This window comes from Acinonyx jubatus, chromosome C2 (assembly GCF_027475565.1).
Source record: "Acinonyx jubatus isolate Ajub_Pintada_27869175 chromosome C2, VMU_Ajub_asm_v1.0, whole genome shotgun sequence".
Classification (NCBI taxonomy): Eukaryota; Metazoa; Chordata; class Mammalia; order Carnivora; family Felidae; genus Acinonyx; species Acinonyx jubatus.
Window position 1 is genome coordinate 8,031,381 of NC_069384.1, and position 18,355 is coordinate 8,049,735.

Genomic DNA, 18,355 nt, shown 5'->3' on the forward strand with positions numbered 1-18,355 from the left:
TGTAAAAGACTATAAAAAGTAAGTAAAATATGGCCCCGATTTTGTTTCTTAAATATGGTCTAAAGGAGCCACAAAGCACACGAAGTAAATCTGAATGTTAGGATCACTGGTGACTTTCACTTTCTTCTTTAAAGAAGTTCTACCTGAACTTGAGTTATTTTTAAGTAACAGTATGTAAGCTGGATTGTGGTAGTGAGAGCTGCACAAAAGTGCTAGTTCAACAAAAACTCAAATTTACTCATAAAATGAATAAATTTTTATGGCACATAAATTATGTCTCATGGAATAGTTACACACACACACGTGCGTGCGCCCCCGCCCCCCCCCCCACCTTCTAAGAAAGGTGAGGGGATAGGAAAAAGTCCCTGCTGTCAAAGGAAGAAAAAAATTACAAACATGTTGTGTCTTACTCAATGGGGAAAAAGAAGAGCTTAAGTATTTCAGGTATCTTTCAATTTTGAAGGATATTGTTGAAAAATATAATAACTGCAACAAGATATTCATGTAAAAATGGATGTTATACATTCATCATTTCATAAGTATGAAAAAGCAAAATGTTAATTTTCATCTATCTTGGTTCCAAGAATAACACCCTTTACCCATCAGTTTTTCCCCTTCCGCCTACCCTGCTCCTGGAAATGCTTTCTGCCTAATTCCACAGTCCAAATCATAGGCCACAAAGTAGCATAATCCCAATAATAGATAAAACAGTCCTTCAACACAAATTTTAAGCTATGTAAATGAGATATGAATTCGAACGGACTGTTAACTCTGGTAATACAAGCCTAACATAAAGTTTGAGACATTAACGTGTAATTTGAAAAGACATCCCAATTTCTCAAATTCAGGAGAAATTTAAGAAAATGCAAGCCCCCAATACACATAAATAGTACGGTAACGATTGGATGGGGTGAGAACACTAATCATAAAAATAAGAGCACATCTCCTGGGCATGCGCTATGTACACACCATGTACTCTGTGTATTACAAGGTATTCTTACCATCGTTATGCTTCTAGTTCTCCACAAGAAACAGGTTTAGAGCTCTGTACTTTGTTCTGATAGTTAGTTCTATATTAACATATTTCTGGCATAGCCAGCCCCAAACCTCTTCTGTTTTCCTTCCCTCTCATTACGTGTCTTGAGTTGAAGAAGTAGGCCCCGCTGATTCCCCTACTTAAAATCCTCACCAAAATTTAATGAGTAACGGTCTCCCCTAAACTGTCCTCTCCTCCGAGCATCTCATTTGAAGTACTACCCTTTTACTCCCCATGAAGAACTAGGAAGCAATCAGCAACTTTCTTCTTTCATTTTTCCAGTTATTTGAACTGCACCTTCACTGCAGAGAGCACGGGCATTCTAGAACACACTCACAGATAACCATCATCCACTTTCAGTTCCACAAGCATCTGTTTAACGCTCCCCTTCTATCCATGTCCCTGCAGTCTTTCTGGGTTGCCCAAGTTTATTCTCCAGTAGAGTCCTCAAGAAGTGCTCAAAAAGAAACCAAAGTTCCCCAAATTCATACCTGTGTTCCTAACACTTTGTCTGTTTTTATAGTTTAGTCCATTTAGCTGGATATAAAATTCCAGGCTTTCTTTTTTTGTTTTTGTTGAGAATACTAAAGGTTACCCCACTGCTTCTGGCATAAAGTGTTACTATCAAAATCAAGTAATCTAATTATTCTTTCCCTTTATTTTTTTTTAAATCCTTAAAAAAAATTTTTAATGTTTTTTTTTTTTTGTTTTTTTGAGAAAGAGAGAGAGAGAGAGACAAACAGAGCACAAGTTGGGTAGGCACAGACAGAGGAACACAGAATCTGAAACAGGCTCCAGACTCTGAGCTGTCAGCCCGGCGGCCAGCGTGGGGCCTGAACTCCCGAACCACGAGATCATGACCTGAGCCGATGACAGATGCCTAACCAACTGAGCTACCTAGGCACCCCTATTCTTTCCCTTTAATAATGACTTTTGTCTTTGCCTAGATACCCCAAGAATCTTTTTTTTTAATCTTTACTTTTGAGAGAGACAGACAGACAATGTGAGCGGGGGAGGAACAGAGAGAGAGGGAGACACAGAATCCAAAGCAGGCTCCAGGTTCTGAGCTGTCAGCACAGAGTCCAATGCAAGGCTCGAACTCACAGACTGCAACATCATGACCTGAAGCAAAGTCAGACGCTCAACTGATGAGCCACCCAGGTGCCCCACCAAGAATCTTTTAAGTCCAGTAATTTTTAAAAATAGGTCTACATGTTGGGTCATTTCTGGACCCATATAACACAAGTATACAACATACCTTTTCAAAATGTGGTGGCAAATCCTTTTTTTTTTTTTTTAATTTCAGGAAATTTAACTTTTAGTATATATTAAGTTTCATTACTTTTGTTCTTCAGGATTTCTTATTACCATATGTTGAAACCTTACTGCCTGTCTTTAATAACTGTCACCTTTTTCTAGATGGTTATTTTTCTTCAGTTCTTTTTTAATTTTTTTTTTCTATTTATCTCCAGTTCGCTAAAGAAATTCTTTATTGTGTTTGTTCACTCTTGTGTTCCTTCTAAATTAGGCTTCTAGATTTTTATTAATGACTTTCTCCCCGTTTCTTCAGTTACCACCACATTTCTAGGATTTCTATCCGGATTTATATTCATATTCGTATCGCTTTCTAAATTTGGGTTTGTTCTAAAACACTAGGTTATCGTTTTCATTAGCTTTATGGACATTTCTCGCTGTCACGCTTTCACTGTCTGCACAAATATTACTCTGCTCCTTATTCCTTTCTTCTTACAAAAGCTCTGTGGGAAATATGACTGCAATCCTTGCCTGTTGCTCATTTTCATGTAAAATAAAAAACATTTATTTTTACTTTTTTTTTTTTAAAGTTTACTTATTTGTTCTGTGAAAGCAAGAGAAGCCATGAGCACGGGAAGGGGCAGAGGCAGAGAGAGAGAGAGAGAGAGAGAGAGAGGGAGGGAGGGAGGGAGGGAGGGAGAGAGGAAGAGAGGGAGGGAGGGAGGGAGGGAGGGAGGGAGGGAGGGGGAGAATCCCAAGCAGGCTCCACGCTGTCAGTGCAGAGCGCAATGCAGGGCTCAAACCCACGAACCATGAGATCCTGACCTGAGCCGAAATCAAGAGTGAGACACTTAACCAACTGAGTCACCCAGGCACCCCTAAAATAAAAAAACTTAGAAAACTGAAGAACTTTTCTGGCTTTGGTCCTTTTAGGTCTCCATGAAGGGTACTGAAATACAGCCTCGTAAGTGAGATCTCCTGTGTGTTCACCTTCCCTCACTTCATCCGACCTTTTTTCCCTTTGCCCCACCGTCGCCATCCTGCTTATTTTGGGTTCCGTTCCCAGCAGTGTCTCCTCAAGTGCAGGGCTTTGGCCAGGAAAGGAGCTTCAACTGTCTTTGAAAGCTCATAGGCACCAGACGGCTCTGACCCTCAGAACTCGCCACACGCCCCATACACCCTGGAAGCTTGAAAACATCTTGGTCTCCCCTCCTGTTCTCAAACTTGCTGGCCCCCCTTTCCAGGGGTTTTTGCTGGCGATCCAGCTGGAGATCTCCTGTTCTCAGGCCCTTCAGACGGCCTGCTGCCTCCTTCTGTACAAGCACAGACACCATGCACGTCTTGTAGTTACTGGAGATTGGCCCTCACCCACTTGCATTGGGGTCTGTGGGGACACCGTTCACTTCATCTTGTAGAGGTGGTGTCCACGAGGTATCCGTTTTGCTGTTCCAGTTACTTTGTTTTTAGAGAAAACTGTGGAGATTCAAAAAACTATGTCCTGCTGTCATCTTCCCAGAACTCAAACATTCTTTGGAGATACGTATAGTAAGTATCCCTAAAGTCTAAAATTAACAAATGTAAGTTTATCTGGTCGCATCTGGGTCTTAGAACAAAGGCCCTAAGGACTAAGAAATTCAACTCTGCAATGTGGCTACCCTTAGGTTGCTCATCATTCCCATAAATATCGTATGTTCTTTCATGTGATATTTAGTCATATCATCATTAACTGCTTCCACGTAGCGATTAGAAGCTGAAATAATACAAACATGAAATACTAAAGGGAGAGGAGAGGGAAGATAATGTGGAAGTCTTAAAACCATTTTAAGAAACGTATTAGAGCAGGCGCTCACATTAAAATATTATTTAGGGATAAGGATGGCGAAAGTTACTATTTTTGCAAAGAATTCACCAAGCCATTTTTATGTCCCAGGAACCCTGCTCAACAGACACAGGGTACACAAAGAGAATAAGCCATAGCCATCTGACCTTGGGGAACTGTCAGACCAGGTGGGACAAAACAACAGTTAAGCGAACGAGTGCAAATGCCATAAAAGCATTAAATAAAAAGGACTTGCTAGAAAGATAGAACCTGGGAGGAGAATATCTACCGAACTATTAGCTTTGTTGCCTAATTGATGCATTTCTTCTTTTTTTTTAAGTTTTATTTATTTAAGTAATCTCCACACCTGCTGTGGGACTTGAACTCACGACCCCGAAATCAAGAGTCACATGCTCTTCCAACCAGCCAGGCACCAATGATTACTTTAGACATTTCTGAAGAACTTAAAACTTTTTCCTCTATTGAGTATACACTATTACTTTTGTATTTCCTAAAATAGGAGATTCTTCTTTTTGTCAGCTGAATTAGAGTTATTTTTAACTGTAATACTCAACGCTCACAAAGATATATCAGAAGACACACAATTCATGTAATGCGAGTGGGTATAAATTGGTACATATTACCAAAGAGTTTTCTGAAAAGTTGTATCAAGGGCCTTAAAAGTTTTCAAAACTCTATAACCCAATACTCACACTCCTAGGACTCAATTATAAGAAAGTAATTTAACACATAACCAAGCATTTGTGCACAGATGTTAGTACTTTAAAATAAAAAAGGAAAGGAAAAATTTAAAAACAATGTCAAATAGGAGATACCCAACTAGGAAATGATCACATAATGAAGCATCCTCAAATCAGCACACTTTAAAGTGCATTTCTAAAAGTACTTCACCCTCAAAAAAGCTACAGTTCCGAATGCTCCAGATTTGCTTCAAGTTTCAAGTGATCTGACAGCAGATCACTAACTTAGCTAAGTTTTCGATGACACAGGGGAATATTTATGATCCAATGCTAAGCCAAAAAAAGAATATGTAAATAACATAAAATACATTCTAACCCAAGCACACCATCCTGAATGTCAAAAATGGCACAGAAAACAAAAACTTGAAAGGAAACGTGCCAGTGTGAACTGGACAGAACTTTGGGTCTACTTCCTCCTACTTCTCTCTATTCTTACAAATTTCCAAATTTCTTCAGTGTCTGTGTATTACTTAATAAACGGGGAGAAAAAGTAACAGACTGAGAGCAAAATATAAACCCACTGGATTTACCATTCACCAAAAACAATAAATTTGTTGAATTATTAGAAGTGGAATCTGATTGCCCAGGGTTAAGAAATGAGTAGAAGCTACAGAAAGGAAAAACATGAAGACCAGATGCACAGGGCTGTGTGAAGAACAATCCCAAAAGGAGGCAAACTGGCAGTTATGTGCCAAAATATTAAAATGTGCAAACCCAATGCGCCCTACATCTGAATGAGATTTAGAAGTTCATTTTTTCTTTTAATTTACAGATCTGACTTCTAACTGCTACCCTAATAATATGCCATACTCCTAGGACTATTAAATATGCAAACCTTGCCCTAGAAAACTCACATTTTACAATGAATTAGAGGGGTGCCTGGGTGGTTCAGTCGGTTAAGTGTCCAACTTCAGCTCAGGTCATGATCTCACAGTTTGTGGGTTCGAGCCCCGCATCAGGCTCTGTGACAACAGCTTGGAGCCTGGAACCTGTTTCGGATTCTGTGATTCCCCTCTCTGCCCCTCCCCTGCTGGCACTCTGTCTCTCTCTCTCTCAAAAATAAATAAACATTAAATTTTTTTAAATAAATAAATAATAAGATGAATTAGTGAATCTAAAGTTTCAAATTCTGCCATATTAGTTTTAAGCACTTAAATTCATACGCTTAAGAAATATGACAAAGACCCTATGAGCAAATCAGCACAATTTAAAATAATTTCCAAGGCATTCCACCTAAAAGAGTTGTAGTTCTATATGTTCCAGAACTCTTTCAAGTTTTAAAATGACTAACCTATCACTATTGTTCGACAATCTTAATTGTTAAAGAAGACGATGCCAACATCAAGAATGGTATCGACTGCTATATCCAACAGCTTTCCACAAATTATGTTCCACTGGATACCCACGAGCATAAATAACAAATAAGAGTGGGAGGTCCTTTTATCCAATAAACTGGAAAAAAACATGCAAGAGCTTTTATATTAATGTACACCAAAATCTCTGAGGCAGTGCATTTTCCAAATGCAATCTCAGAAGTAAGTGATTCTACATCTTTTATTTTTTTTAAGTAGGCTCATGCCCAGTGTGGAGCCCAACATGGGGCCCGAATTCATGACCCCGAGATCATGACTCGAGCTGAGATCAAGAGTCCGAAGCTCAACCAACGGAGCCACCCAAGTGCCCCTCTGCATCTTGAATAAGTGAAACGTGGTTACCTCTTAATTCAAAAGGATAAAGAATGCTCCGAGGCTCCGAGGAGGACGGTGTGCTTGGGTAGACTGTCACTCATCTCTAACGGGAATGAATGGGAGGGCAGGGATGTGCGCAGAACAGCCAGCCAGGAGGCAGCCACGGGAGTCTGGAGCTCAGGAGAAAGGAGTAGGACACGAAAGTAGATTCGCGAAATGTCGGCATGTGGGGGTCAGGTGAGGGCCAAGTACTGTGAATGCTGTTAACCAAAGAGAGCTTTCTGTTTTTACTCTAGATGCCTTGAATTCAATACAGAAGTTTTAAGAACTGATGACAAATATCCACTGCAGCGTTTGTTTACATATCTTCCCACTTCCCCAGCTGAACGGTGCCATTAGCTTCTAGGCACAGGGTTCCTTGTGGGCAGGCCACCTATCACGGTACGTTACAGTACCCGGTACAAGGCAAACGTGAGCCCAACAGTTGTTTGGCCACAGATAATTTTTTGTCCCCAAATTTAAAAACAATTCAATTTTACTTCATTTATAGTCTTATTTTTAAATATGCAAAAAGACCCTCAAATCTAAAGGGTATGAGAATACCCATATACACAAGTACTAGAGGTACATCAAAGTTTGACTTTAGCTTGGTGCTCAAGAAAAATCTATTATTAAAGCCTTTGCTTTTGAAAGACCAATCATCAGTCAACACCTAGTTCAACACACTTTCTAGCAGCTCTGGACCCACACCTAACCACCCAAGTGGGATGACAGAGCAGGGCATCGTAGCATCTAACCAACAGAGAGAGTCAGTGCCATGAAAGCCTAGGGAGAACAGAACACCCACTTTCGAGTATGCAGCAGCATTCCAGAAATAGCTTTCACGGAAGAACTCCTCGTGAGCGTTTGTGTGGTCAAGTTCTATCAGGTGAAGTACAATAAAATGTGCGCACAGGAACACAAGAGTGACTGCTGCCTTAATTAATGATGATCGGGACAGCTGCTAACTTCGTGCTCAAAAACAATTACTAACCTTTAAGTCATTAAAAGGGAAATACAGCAACAGCTAATACATATGTAGAGAAAGTCAGATCTTCCTTCTTGAGTTTTTCCCTCATAAGCCGCTAAGTGTTGATAACTTTTAAAGAACACAAGGCCAAATGAGAGAGCCCGCATTAGATCATAAATCGAATCGTCGTAGAATTTTTGTGTTCCGGCATTCATAAAAGTGACTAGGTAACCTTTATAATAAACTGTTTTTACTCTTTAGACACCTCATGCCATCCATAAGCCTTTCAAGAAAAAGGGCTGCTTGGGAACCCTTTGTATCTCACTCACAGAGATTAAAGGAGAAAGAAAAGAGCAACTTTGCCACGACCTCAAAATTTCATGCAGGAACATCTCCAACCAAAATCATGAACTATTCATGGATAAATCCTGGAGATATCCCACAAATGCCTGGTGTCTCTACTGACCTCGGTTGAAAGTGAACACCTACTTGGGAAAGCCAATGTGCCCTATGGTGCCCGACAAGCAACCCGCGGGCCGACAGTGCTGAAAACTGTTCCGGCACCAAAAGGTCAAACTTATAAAATCGGACGACAAAATTTTCATCAAATTCTAAAGTTTTTCTCCGTAAATATTCCTACTCATTTCTCTAGGACAGTGACACTCAGCCTCGGCACCACGTTGACTTTACGAGCCCCTCAGCCAGAACGTGTACACGGGGCAGCTCTAGGGCGCACGTCTGAGAGACGGATCAAAGAGGATCACCCAGTCACCTTTTACTTAAAAAAGAATTACCAGAAGATTCTGTGAATCCCGCATTAATGTAAAACATTATTTCATCTACAATTTCATTTAAAAATATACTCAAAACACATTTCTTCATTCAAAATAGTAGAGACATTTTTTTGAATCCCACTCTAAAGTCAAAAAGGTAATTTTTTCCTTTAGAAAGCATAGATCACCAAAAACAAAAACCAGTCACAAAAACTTTAAGAGCTACACCAGTAATGCAATTAAATCTCTATGTAAGGTTTATGTCATTACTTCTTTCCCAGTTAAAGACCACATTTTCAAACAGTTTATAAACATAATCCAATAAGACTATCCTGACAAAGTCTACAAATATAAGGCACTTGGTTCAACAAAAAGCCTCACAATCAGTGTGATTTAAAGAATATACAAGTTTAAAAGTTACCACTTTATCCATCAGCCACCCTGTAGTTTCAAGAGTGTGAACACAGCCATAGATGGGCTAGCCTCCATTTTTCCATTTTCCATTCATAAGATCACCTCAATTAATAACTCAATCAAAAATACTCTTTCAAAAATGCCTTTATACTGCTTCTCCCATGTAAATACAAATAACAAAAGGATGAAAGGAAAGAAGGAAGGAAGAAGAGAAAGAGAGAGGGGTGGAGGAAAGGATGAAGGAGGGAACAAGGGAAGAAAAAAACAAAATCCCAGACTTTATTTTTCCAAGGAATCATACATATGGGTATAATATCCTTACTTTAACTGTCAGTCTGAATTTAGATACACGAACACCTACTCCGTATGTCCTTAAAAGATCTGCTCAATCCTAATGGGGAGCTGAAGGAAACATGCATTCAACCATAAAGGTGAATATTTTTTTTGTTTTTGACAGAAGCGCTTCAATTTTACCAAAGTATTAGCCAACCAACCACTTTTGAAAAAGTCAAGTACTAGCAATTACTATGCTGTACTTGTGTTAATACCACACTACTCAGTCACTAATATCAAACAGATTCCCAAAGTCAAGTTTATTAAATATCACAACTATCTTTGTATTTATCGATCTAAATATAATTCCCCCCACTACGATGTTTATCAGAAAGCACCCACATTCAAAATACAGCACCAGTTCCCACATTCGCTCAGACAGCCATAGCTTTACTGTATTTCAAAACTTGAGTCACCTGTATGCATCGTCTTCTTTCAAGTCTCATATCATCCTGATGGGGTGGGGGGAGGGAGGGAAGAGTCCAGCAGCAAAACTATAACACTGTGTGAAGAAAAACAGATTATGATAAGAGATAAGGATGCAAGACAATCACCCCTAATTGAGGAACATCTAACGTAACTACAATCCCCAAAACACAGATACAGTGACTGTAAACTTGTACACTAACATTTATTAAGCTTACTTGAAAATAATTTTCATTAATGAAAATCCGTTATACATATATATAATGTAATGTATTCCATTGCCAGGGAGAAAAGGTTTCAAAAATCTGTCTACCACCAATGAAAACTTCAGGCATTTCTAGGTATGAAATAAAGTCAATATTTCACTCTTCTATGTAATTTATCTGGGGGGGAAATGCACATTTTGTAATATCCCTCAATTCACAAATCAGTATGAATGTGAATTCACTTCTCATCATGGCTTACTATCAGAGGTAGTTCGATTTGCCTGACGGTTAAGATTAACTTGTCAATCTACCAAGGTTATTTGTCAATGAAGTTCTGAGACACTGCTCAACTGCCCCCACCTAAGCCCACAGGCCGCTTCTGCTCCCCAAGTGGCTTCTCTTACTTTACTGTAAGTCTTGCACCGGGCTTCCTATTTACTGCTTCCATTGGTATTTCACAAATGAGCAGCAAATTTTATAGTGACTGATGGGAAAGCAATGGCAACCGCAATGTTATCAGCTGAGAGCAGGTGATAACAGACGAGAGACAAGGACAAGGACAGGCTACAACCTAACTTATAAATGAGTTCAGTCTACAAACCTACTTTTTCAACGGATACTGTGGAATTCAGTAAATATTACTAATGAAGTAATGCTGCTCACGTTGGCCAAGTTCCCAGGCCAGCCAAAAGAAACTTAAGTGATACTGAAAGATATTATTGGTCATGGGCACTGAGGACCCCTTAGAATACAATTGCAGATCCTCTCCCTATCTGAACAAAGTCTAAACTAGGTTGTTTTTCTTTGTTAGCACTCTCTCCGATCCTGATGTCTGTAATTCCCTAAATTTTACATTAGGGAATCCCAATCATCCTGCTTCCTAATCCTTTCTCCTAAGTAAGTTCTGTGTTCCTAAATTATTATCTAAAACTTCTACTGCCTCAGTGTGATTCACGTCAGGTATGTGACAGAAAGAAATCAACTAGACTGAAATAATTCACTTTAATATTTGCAACTTTCAACAAGAATGTGAGTTAGTCCAAATGAACCCCTAATTGGTAGAATTCTAATCATATTACAAAATAAAGGTAAAAACAACCAAGCTTGTTTGAAGAAAAACGTTTGTAGGCAAATGGTCACAGATTTTAATGTGTATTTATTGCCCTCAAATATGTCTGCTTTTCACTCATTTCTCCTTCTATTTTTGAACTCCCAAGTTCTTTGAAAGCTTGACATTTGTACTCCAAATAGCAGCAACTGGAAAGAGCAGCTCGGGGACAGAGGTTTAAATGTATGAATTATCTGTAACTTAGGAACCGCCTATGTCCAAAATCACTACCCACATTCCAGACTCCACTTCTAAAGAACCACTCTTCCAGTTTAGATTCTACGGTAAAACCTCAGACATGGAACCGACTGGTGCCCACTTTGAGGGGGTGGGTATGGACAGGTAGAGGGATGAACACTGAAGTACTATCTCAAAATAGTTTTATTTAAAAAATAATACTTGAAACCTCAAGATTAAGGATTTTTACATCAAAGACATACTCTTCTAAAAATTTTTCACTCATGAATGGTCAAGTCTTTACAATTCCAGCATAGACCATGGAGACAAGAAATGTGAATTAAATCTCTAGCTATGAATTATACATATACTATCAAATCTCTTGGGTTCTCAACATCACATTCTTCACCTATAAAATGTTAACTTACAATGTTACCGACACTTTGCCAACTTCAATGGTTTCAAAAGGATAGACACTGCTGATACGAGAGAAAAATACTTCATACTTCATAAGAAAAAAAGCAAAAGCAGGTAAAGCATTAGCAGTCTTTTTATTCTACTAAAAGCAGTTAGAAATTAGCAGATTATTCCATCACTGTATTAAATATCTAAAGGTAAGAAATGCGGGCAGGCCAGCGGCACAACGGACTACGTATCTGAGGATCGGAAGAAGCATGCCTCAAGCCTGTCCGATTGAGAAAAGTCATCCATTAATCACCACTCATTTGAAAAGCAGCCTTTAGCAACAGGGAAAGCATCTCTACAAGTTACGAAACTTGCTGAGGACACACGCGGCAACCAAACCGTCATCTACTGAGCGATACTAAACTCCGTAAGTCTTGACCTTGGACTACTTGAAATTAAGATTCTACCGATAATTCCATATATCCTTCAGGCCGGTCACTTTTCAAAAAAAATCTGCTCCTACGAGGTCAGGGTTTTATGACAATAAGTAGGTAACAGCGAACACCAGATGGACTTTGCAAACGACAAACAAAATTTTCTTTCTAAAGTCTGAAAATCCAGTCATATTTTAAATTCTTCTGAGAAAAACCCACAGTGAATTTTTCACCTTTCCCCCTACAAATGGAGTCATTCACAAATGATGGCGCTCAATTAGATGCTAATGAAAAGCCTCTACTCTCCCTACCACAGGAACTTCCTATAATCCTCAAGATCTTTTAGAGTATGTTTTAGCAAACATTTTGCCAAAGGCAATAAAACGGTCTATGAACAACCCAGAAACTGAGCTTAACTGATTTTTGAAGCTAAACCTACAAACCATTTGTTTAGTTGTCTGAAAATCACTGCATGAAAGTAACCTAGAGCACATCTGCAGAGACAGAATTTCAACGCACGGAAGTTTAAATGCACGGAATGCCCAGGTAGGCGTCAGACTCCATCTGTTAGTACGGGTCTCTCTCTACAGAGGGAAGGAGGGAGGGATAAGGTGAAGGAGAGCGAGGGAGAACACTGAGACACCTAATTAAAAGCAGTGACGGATTGAGATTTAGAAAATTAATGCTAATCCTCAAAGATCAAGATCGGCAAAACTGTGTTTGAAATGAACACATTAGCTTCATATGGCAAATCCAGATTAACTCAGGAGTTAATGAACTAAGTGGAAGATACAACGTCTCCTCTCTGATGTCACAATGTTTTATAATGACATACAACTAAAACGTGTATGCAGTTTCAAAATAAATTAGTAGGTATATCACAAGCAGCAGGTGAAAAGAATCAGCCCGACACAGGCTTCGGAAGTACTGGTAGGGACTGTTTTATTTCTTAAGCCGTGTGGAAGCACACAGCTATTTTTTAAACATCTTTTAAATTTGCATGGTATGTATATTCGCACATGTGTATTTCACAATTAAAAAACTTAATCCAGGGGCACCTGGGTGACTCAGTCAGGTGAGGGTCCGACTCTCGATTGTGGTTCAGGTCATGATTTCATTCATAGTTCGTGAGACTGAGCTCCGCACTGGGCTCTGAAAGGACCATGCAGAGCCTGCTTGGGGTTCTCTCTCCCTCTCTCTCTCTGCCCCTCCTGCCCTCTCAAAATAAATAAACTTTAAAAAAAAAATTAGGGGCGCCTGGGTGGCGCAGTCGGTTAAGCGTCCGACTTCAGGCAGGTCACGATCTCGCGGTCCGTGAGTTCGAGCCCCGCGTCAGGTTCTGGGCTGATGGCTCAGAGCCTGGAGCCTGTTTCCGATTCTGTGTCTCCCTCTCTCTCTGCCCCTCCCCCGTTCATGCTCTGTCTCTCTCTGTCCCAAAAAATAAATAAACGTTGTAAAAAAAAAAAAAAAATTAATCCACGTGAAAAAATAAAATATAATACACAATAGGATTTAAAAGGGCAATTTAGATAGTTCAGAAGACGCCAATCTGAAAATAAGCTACCCACTCCCAAAACAGAATAGGCTACAAAAATGAAATCAGGGACTACAATGATTCCATGCATTGAAATTACAACATGATTATCTAAAAACTATCCTGTGACTGGTGTTCCTTGTAAATTTCTGTTCATTTACACTAACATTAAGGAAAAGACAGAAGAAATGTCTTCTTTTTCCACGTAACAATTTTAGGAACACGTTTTCTAGAGTCATGATAACCAAAGGAGTCAAAGCAAAAAGAAAAGTTTTAAATATGGTTTTGATAACCTAACACAAGGAAAAGAAATCTATTAATTCTAATTCCCAATAAGATGACCAAATAACACAGACAAAAAAGCATTTTCGCTAACCAGGATTTCAGGTGAAATCCTTAAAACCAAGACGATTTAGGACTCCACCAAAACCCCTAGAAACAGTCACAGTCTTAAAAAAATTAAGAAGGCAAAAAGCACAGGAGAATCCCAAAGAAATCTTGTGCAAAACGACAGGGGAAAAAAAACGTTCGCTCAACACTACGCACCAACCACTCGACTGAGACACTGTACACAGGCTGACACACTTCGTCTCCTGACAGCCCGACAAGTGGGCAATGTTACTTCCATTTCATCAATGAGGAGAGCAAATTCAGAGATCAGCCTACCTGGCCTAAGGTCACAGCTTGTGGACTCTGGTCTCACACCAAAATGCCCCTCGTTAATAAGCGCTGAAACAGTCATGAGAAAATTACAAAGAGCCAAGAATCAAAGGGTGTCTATGTCTGATTTCTAGACCCCATACTCAATCTTCCACCTCAACCGTCCCAAACATAAAGTACAGTTCATAGGCAGTAAATTAATTTGTAAAAAGCATTTCAGTTCAGAAGAACAGAAAAGAAACTCTCCTCTAGTCTAGCAGAGAAAATCTGATCACAGCATATAACGGACTGATATATAGATTCCCTTTACCAAACAATATTAAAGGAGGCAAACTAAAAAGAAGGTATAAACCAAAAGCAGGTAAGTCACTACAGCATCAACACCTTGGGCAAGATAAAAAAAAAAAAAAAAAGAAGGGTTACAATTATAGGACTCCAATGGCATACTGGAAGTGAAGGTACCTGAGATACATACATGTTAAAGGAAAGAGGAAGATGTGATTTCTCATGAAACTATGTGAAAAAAACACAACCCTGAGTAAACATTAAAGAGAAGGTTGAAGAACTAAGAGCTGAGTGGATTACATAAACGTGGCCCCAAATTTTTGCTACTTCAAGCACCAAGTTACTTAGCCTCTCTGGAGCTATCTACATCTGGGCTCAAATGCCAACAAAATTAGGCACTACTTGTATACAACAATACATACGGGAAAACAAGAGGGAAATGCCTCATGTGCATATTACTTGTAACATAATGCACTGACAAATGTCGTTTTTAAAACCAGAGAGGAGGGGCGCCTGGGTGACACAGTCGGTTAAGCATCCAACTTCAGCCAGGTCACGATCTCGCGGTCCGTGAGTTCGAGCCCCACGTCGGGCTCTGGGCTGATGGCTCAGAGCCTGGAGCCTGTTTCCGATTCTGTGTCTCCCTCTCTCTCTGCCCCTCCCCCGTTCATGCTCTGTCTCTCTCTGTCCCCCCCCCCAAAAAAAAAAAAAAAAAAAGTTGAAAAAAAATAAAACCAGAGAGGAGAGACTGACTAGAAAGTTTCTGGGAGGAAGCCATGATCAGTAAGCATCAAGTACAGGTGCCCTGTCACGAATTCAAAATAGGCCAACTACCAACATATTTACATCTAGTCTAAGTTCCTCAAATTCTCAGACCACAAAACTTTCCAGAAACCTAATTCCTACTATGAGAAAGTGACTACCAAATAAAATAGATACTAAGAAATATATCACAGGCGAACCTAAGTTCCAGAAGGCTCATTTTTAAGATAGCAGGATGAAAGTCCACCAGTATTATAGTTATATGTGGAGCTACATGGGCTCTTACAAGGTACCGGGTTGGCTGCCTCTCTCTGCAGAGTTCCGGGCCCACATTTCCACCCAGTAAACCAGGCTTGAATGTGCCAGGCATTATTGTTTCCTGGTTACCACTGAATAGATGTCTTATCTTTACTGTACACATATTTTCCTTTAATTCACTTAACTCCCATAAATAATTATATAAGTAAGTACTATTATCCCTGTTTTACAGGTGAGGAAACTAAAGCCCAGAGAAGTGGAGTCTCCACAAGTTGCACGAGACTAACGGTAAAGAGAAAATTCAAATCCAACCAAAGGACTCCAAAGCCAGTGCTCCCAGGAGCATGTTAAACTGAATTTACAATCTCCTCAACCTTCTCCCCTGCTCAAAACAAAAAGGGGGGAAAGACCAGGCAGGACTGGGGGGAAAAATCCATTTCTCCTCCTGTATTCCCAGTCTCAGGTTACACGTGTCACCGTCACCCCCATCTCCCAACTAGAACCTTAATCACCTAGGACCTCTTTTCTATTGCTTGCAACACACATCCACTCCGCAAATTCTTAGGTCGGGTTCCCCTCAGAAAGGTCCAGCTGGCCTCATCGCTCCACCTCTTAGTGTTCCTGCCACGGTCAAGGCCCTCCCGGTCCTATCTGCCCTCCCTGCTCCAGTCTCCCCATACAGCCCACTCTCATCAGAACTGCAGGCCTCAAAACATGCTGTCACCATTCCAGCCCAATCACGATCATAAAAATGACCACTTGCCAGCAGGCTGTCCTGAAGCTGGAACTGAACAACGATGGTCTTCTCTCCATTTAAAATTAAAGACCTCAGGGGCGCCTGGGCGGCTCAATGGGTTGGGCATCTGACTTCAGCTTGGTCATGATCTCACGGTTCGTGAGTTCAAGCCCCATGTCAGGCTCTGTGCTGACAGCTCAGAGCCCGGAGCCTGCTTCACATTCTGTGTCTGTCTCCCTCCCTCTCCCCCCACCCCTCTCCCTCCCTCTCTCTCAAGAATAAACATTAAAAATTTTTAATTAAAGACCTCAAGGGGCGCCTGGATGGCCCAGTCAGTTGAGCATCAGCCTCTTTATTTTACCTTGGGTCATGATCCCACAGTTTGTGGGTTCAGGCCCCACACCGGGCTCCACACTGGTGGTGCGGAGCCTGCTTGGGATTCTGTCTCCCTCTTTCTCTCTCTCTCTCAAAATAAATAAACATTAAAAATTAAAAAAAGATTAAGGACCTCAAATTTTTCTCCCATCATTTATCTGAAATAAGCAGACTGCATTTCTAACTATAAAACACTACATTGTTCATTATTTTTTAAAAAGGGAATGAGAAGAAACTGAATAGGAATAACCAAAAGCCACACAAAATTCCGATATCCTATGGCATCTCTGCTCATTTTTTTCCACACCTTTACATCAACAATTTGTATCTGCGGCACCTTACTCTATGCTTGGAGCATACACCCCTGCACTGACCTAAATTTACTTTAAACAAATACCTATTGGGGGATATTTGGGTTATTTCCAACTTCCCACAAGCATCAATTTTGAGCCTTGGAGGCTGTTTTCACCCACTTGCTAATTAAGGAATTAAAAAAAAAAAGTAATACGAACACCGAGACTTTTCCAACCGCTACTGCGGATGTGCTTGCTTAAAGACATATTTCATATCACCTACACATAATGTACTCAAACCTTCTATTATTCAAACCGATCCCAGGGCATAAAAGGAATTAAAAAGGAATTAAGGGACTTCTAGGTGCTCTGAGATTCACATCAGAGCGAGATCTAATGCTTAGTTATCCCTAGTGACCACCCCCCCCCACCCCCGCCCCGCCACCAACCTGAACAGCTGGGTTCATCTCATTCATTTATCTGTTCCTATCAGACACAGGACTCTCAGGAAGAGTGTGTGTTCAATCGACAGCCTGCAAGTCCTTCTCATGACTAGTTTTTAAGAAGAACTCTGGAAAACCACTCTGCTCTATCCTTTCTGATAGCACTGACTTTTTTTCTACAGTGGTCATATATATTTATATGACACACACATACAATTTTACTTATAAAACACACATTACGTATAATTAATTTACATAAGTGCACGCACACATATACTTAGTCGGCTGCATGTACCTTTATACATATATAATTATATACAATTTTATAAACCTCTGCTTTTAATTATCTTTACATTTCCAAAATACAGAAAAATAACCAGGCCCAGAAATAATCAAAAACACACACTGTTATTAGTAGCTTACATCTTCCTTCAACCAGCCCGTGACGATTACTAAGAGTAGTAAATGAGTTTAGTTTCACTTCTTTTTCCCAGCCACACTTTTAAGAAAATTCCTAAAATGTGTGTGGCCTCGAGGCCCCCATGTCTCTTTCACCTGTAGCCCCAACCTCAGGTGTTACCTGCAGCCTCATCCCCTGCCCCCTCCACTCAGTTCTCGATCCATCTCTCCCACCAAAAGAAATACTTCAAAGTCTTACTCTGAACTAACAATGCTGAAGTCTTTTCTCCACACTCACCTCCCGCTCAGTAGCTATTACAACGAGCGGCTGGGTGTCGCCTACAGTGCCATGTCACTACCTCAACTCCCCACACTAAAGACGCACCCTCACCTCCTTCCTCACAGAGCTCACCTTCCCATCTTTGTCCCTAACACCAGCACTCTTCCAGCGACATCACTAGAAACTGACTTCTTTAGCTACTTGAAGTGGTCTCACTAAGTCCTGGCCAATTTTCAAAATGCTTCATGCCTTAATTCTTCTCCATGCCCACTGCCACCACCTTGGTCTAGGTCCAAGTATGCAATAATGCATACTTGGTATTCTAGATCCTCCTCGAAAGCATCTGCTGGGCCTGGTGGTATTCTCAGAAACACTAAGGGAGGTTCTCAAAACTCGACTGCAGACTCCACACCCAAAGATACTGATTCGGGAAGCATGCAGAAGAACCCAAGCTTTTTTTTTTTTTTTTTTTTTTTTAAATCCAGGT

At 40.3% G+C, this 18,355-nt stretch overlaps 1 protein-coding gene across 4 annotated transcripts in view; it reads right to left on the minus strand.

Annotated features, from left to right (window-relative positions):
* The window catches only part of DYRK1A (dual specificity tyrosine phosphorylation regulated kinase 1A), a 150,092-nt gene that overhangs the window by 86,178 nt on the left and 45,559 nt on the right, over window positions 1-18,355 (minus strand). For 3 of the 4 annotated variants that reach the window (XM_015063163.3, XM_027041616.2, XM_027041615.2), the window contains exon 2: window positions 9,504-9,589. The exons of the other annotated variant lie outside the window; for it this stretch is intronic. In XM_015063163.3, the coding sequence (XP_014918649.1) occupies window positions 9,504-9,513 (10 nt within the window). In that variant the 5' untranslated portion in view covers window positions 9,514-9,589. The remainder of the gene's footprint in view (window positions 1-9,503; window positions 9,590-18,355) is intronic. 4 annotated transcript variants of the gene reach the window in all.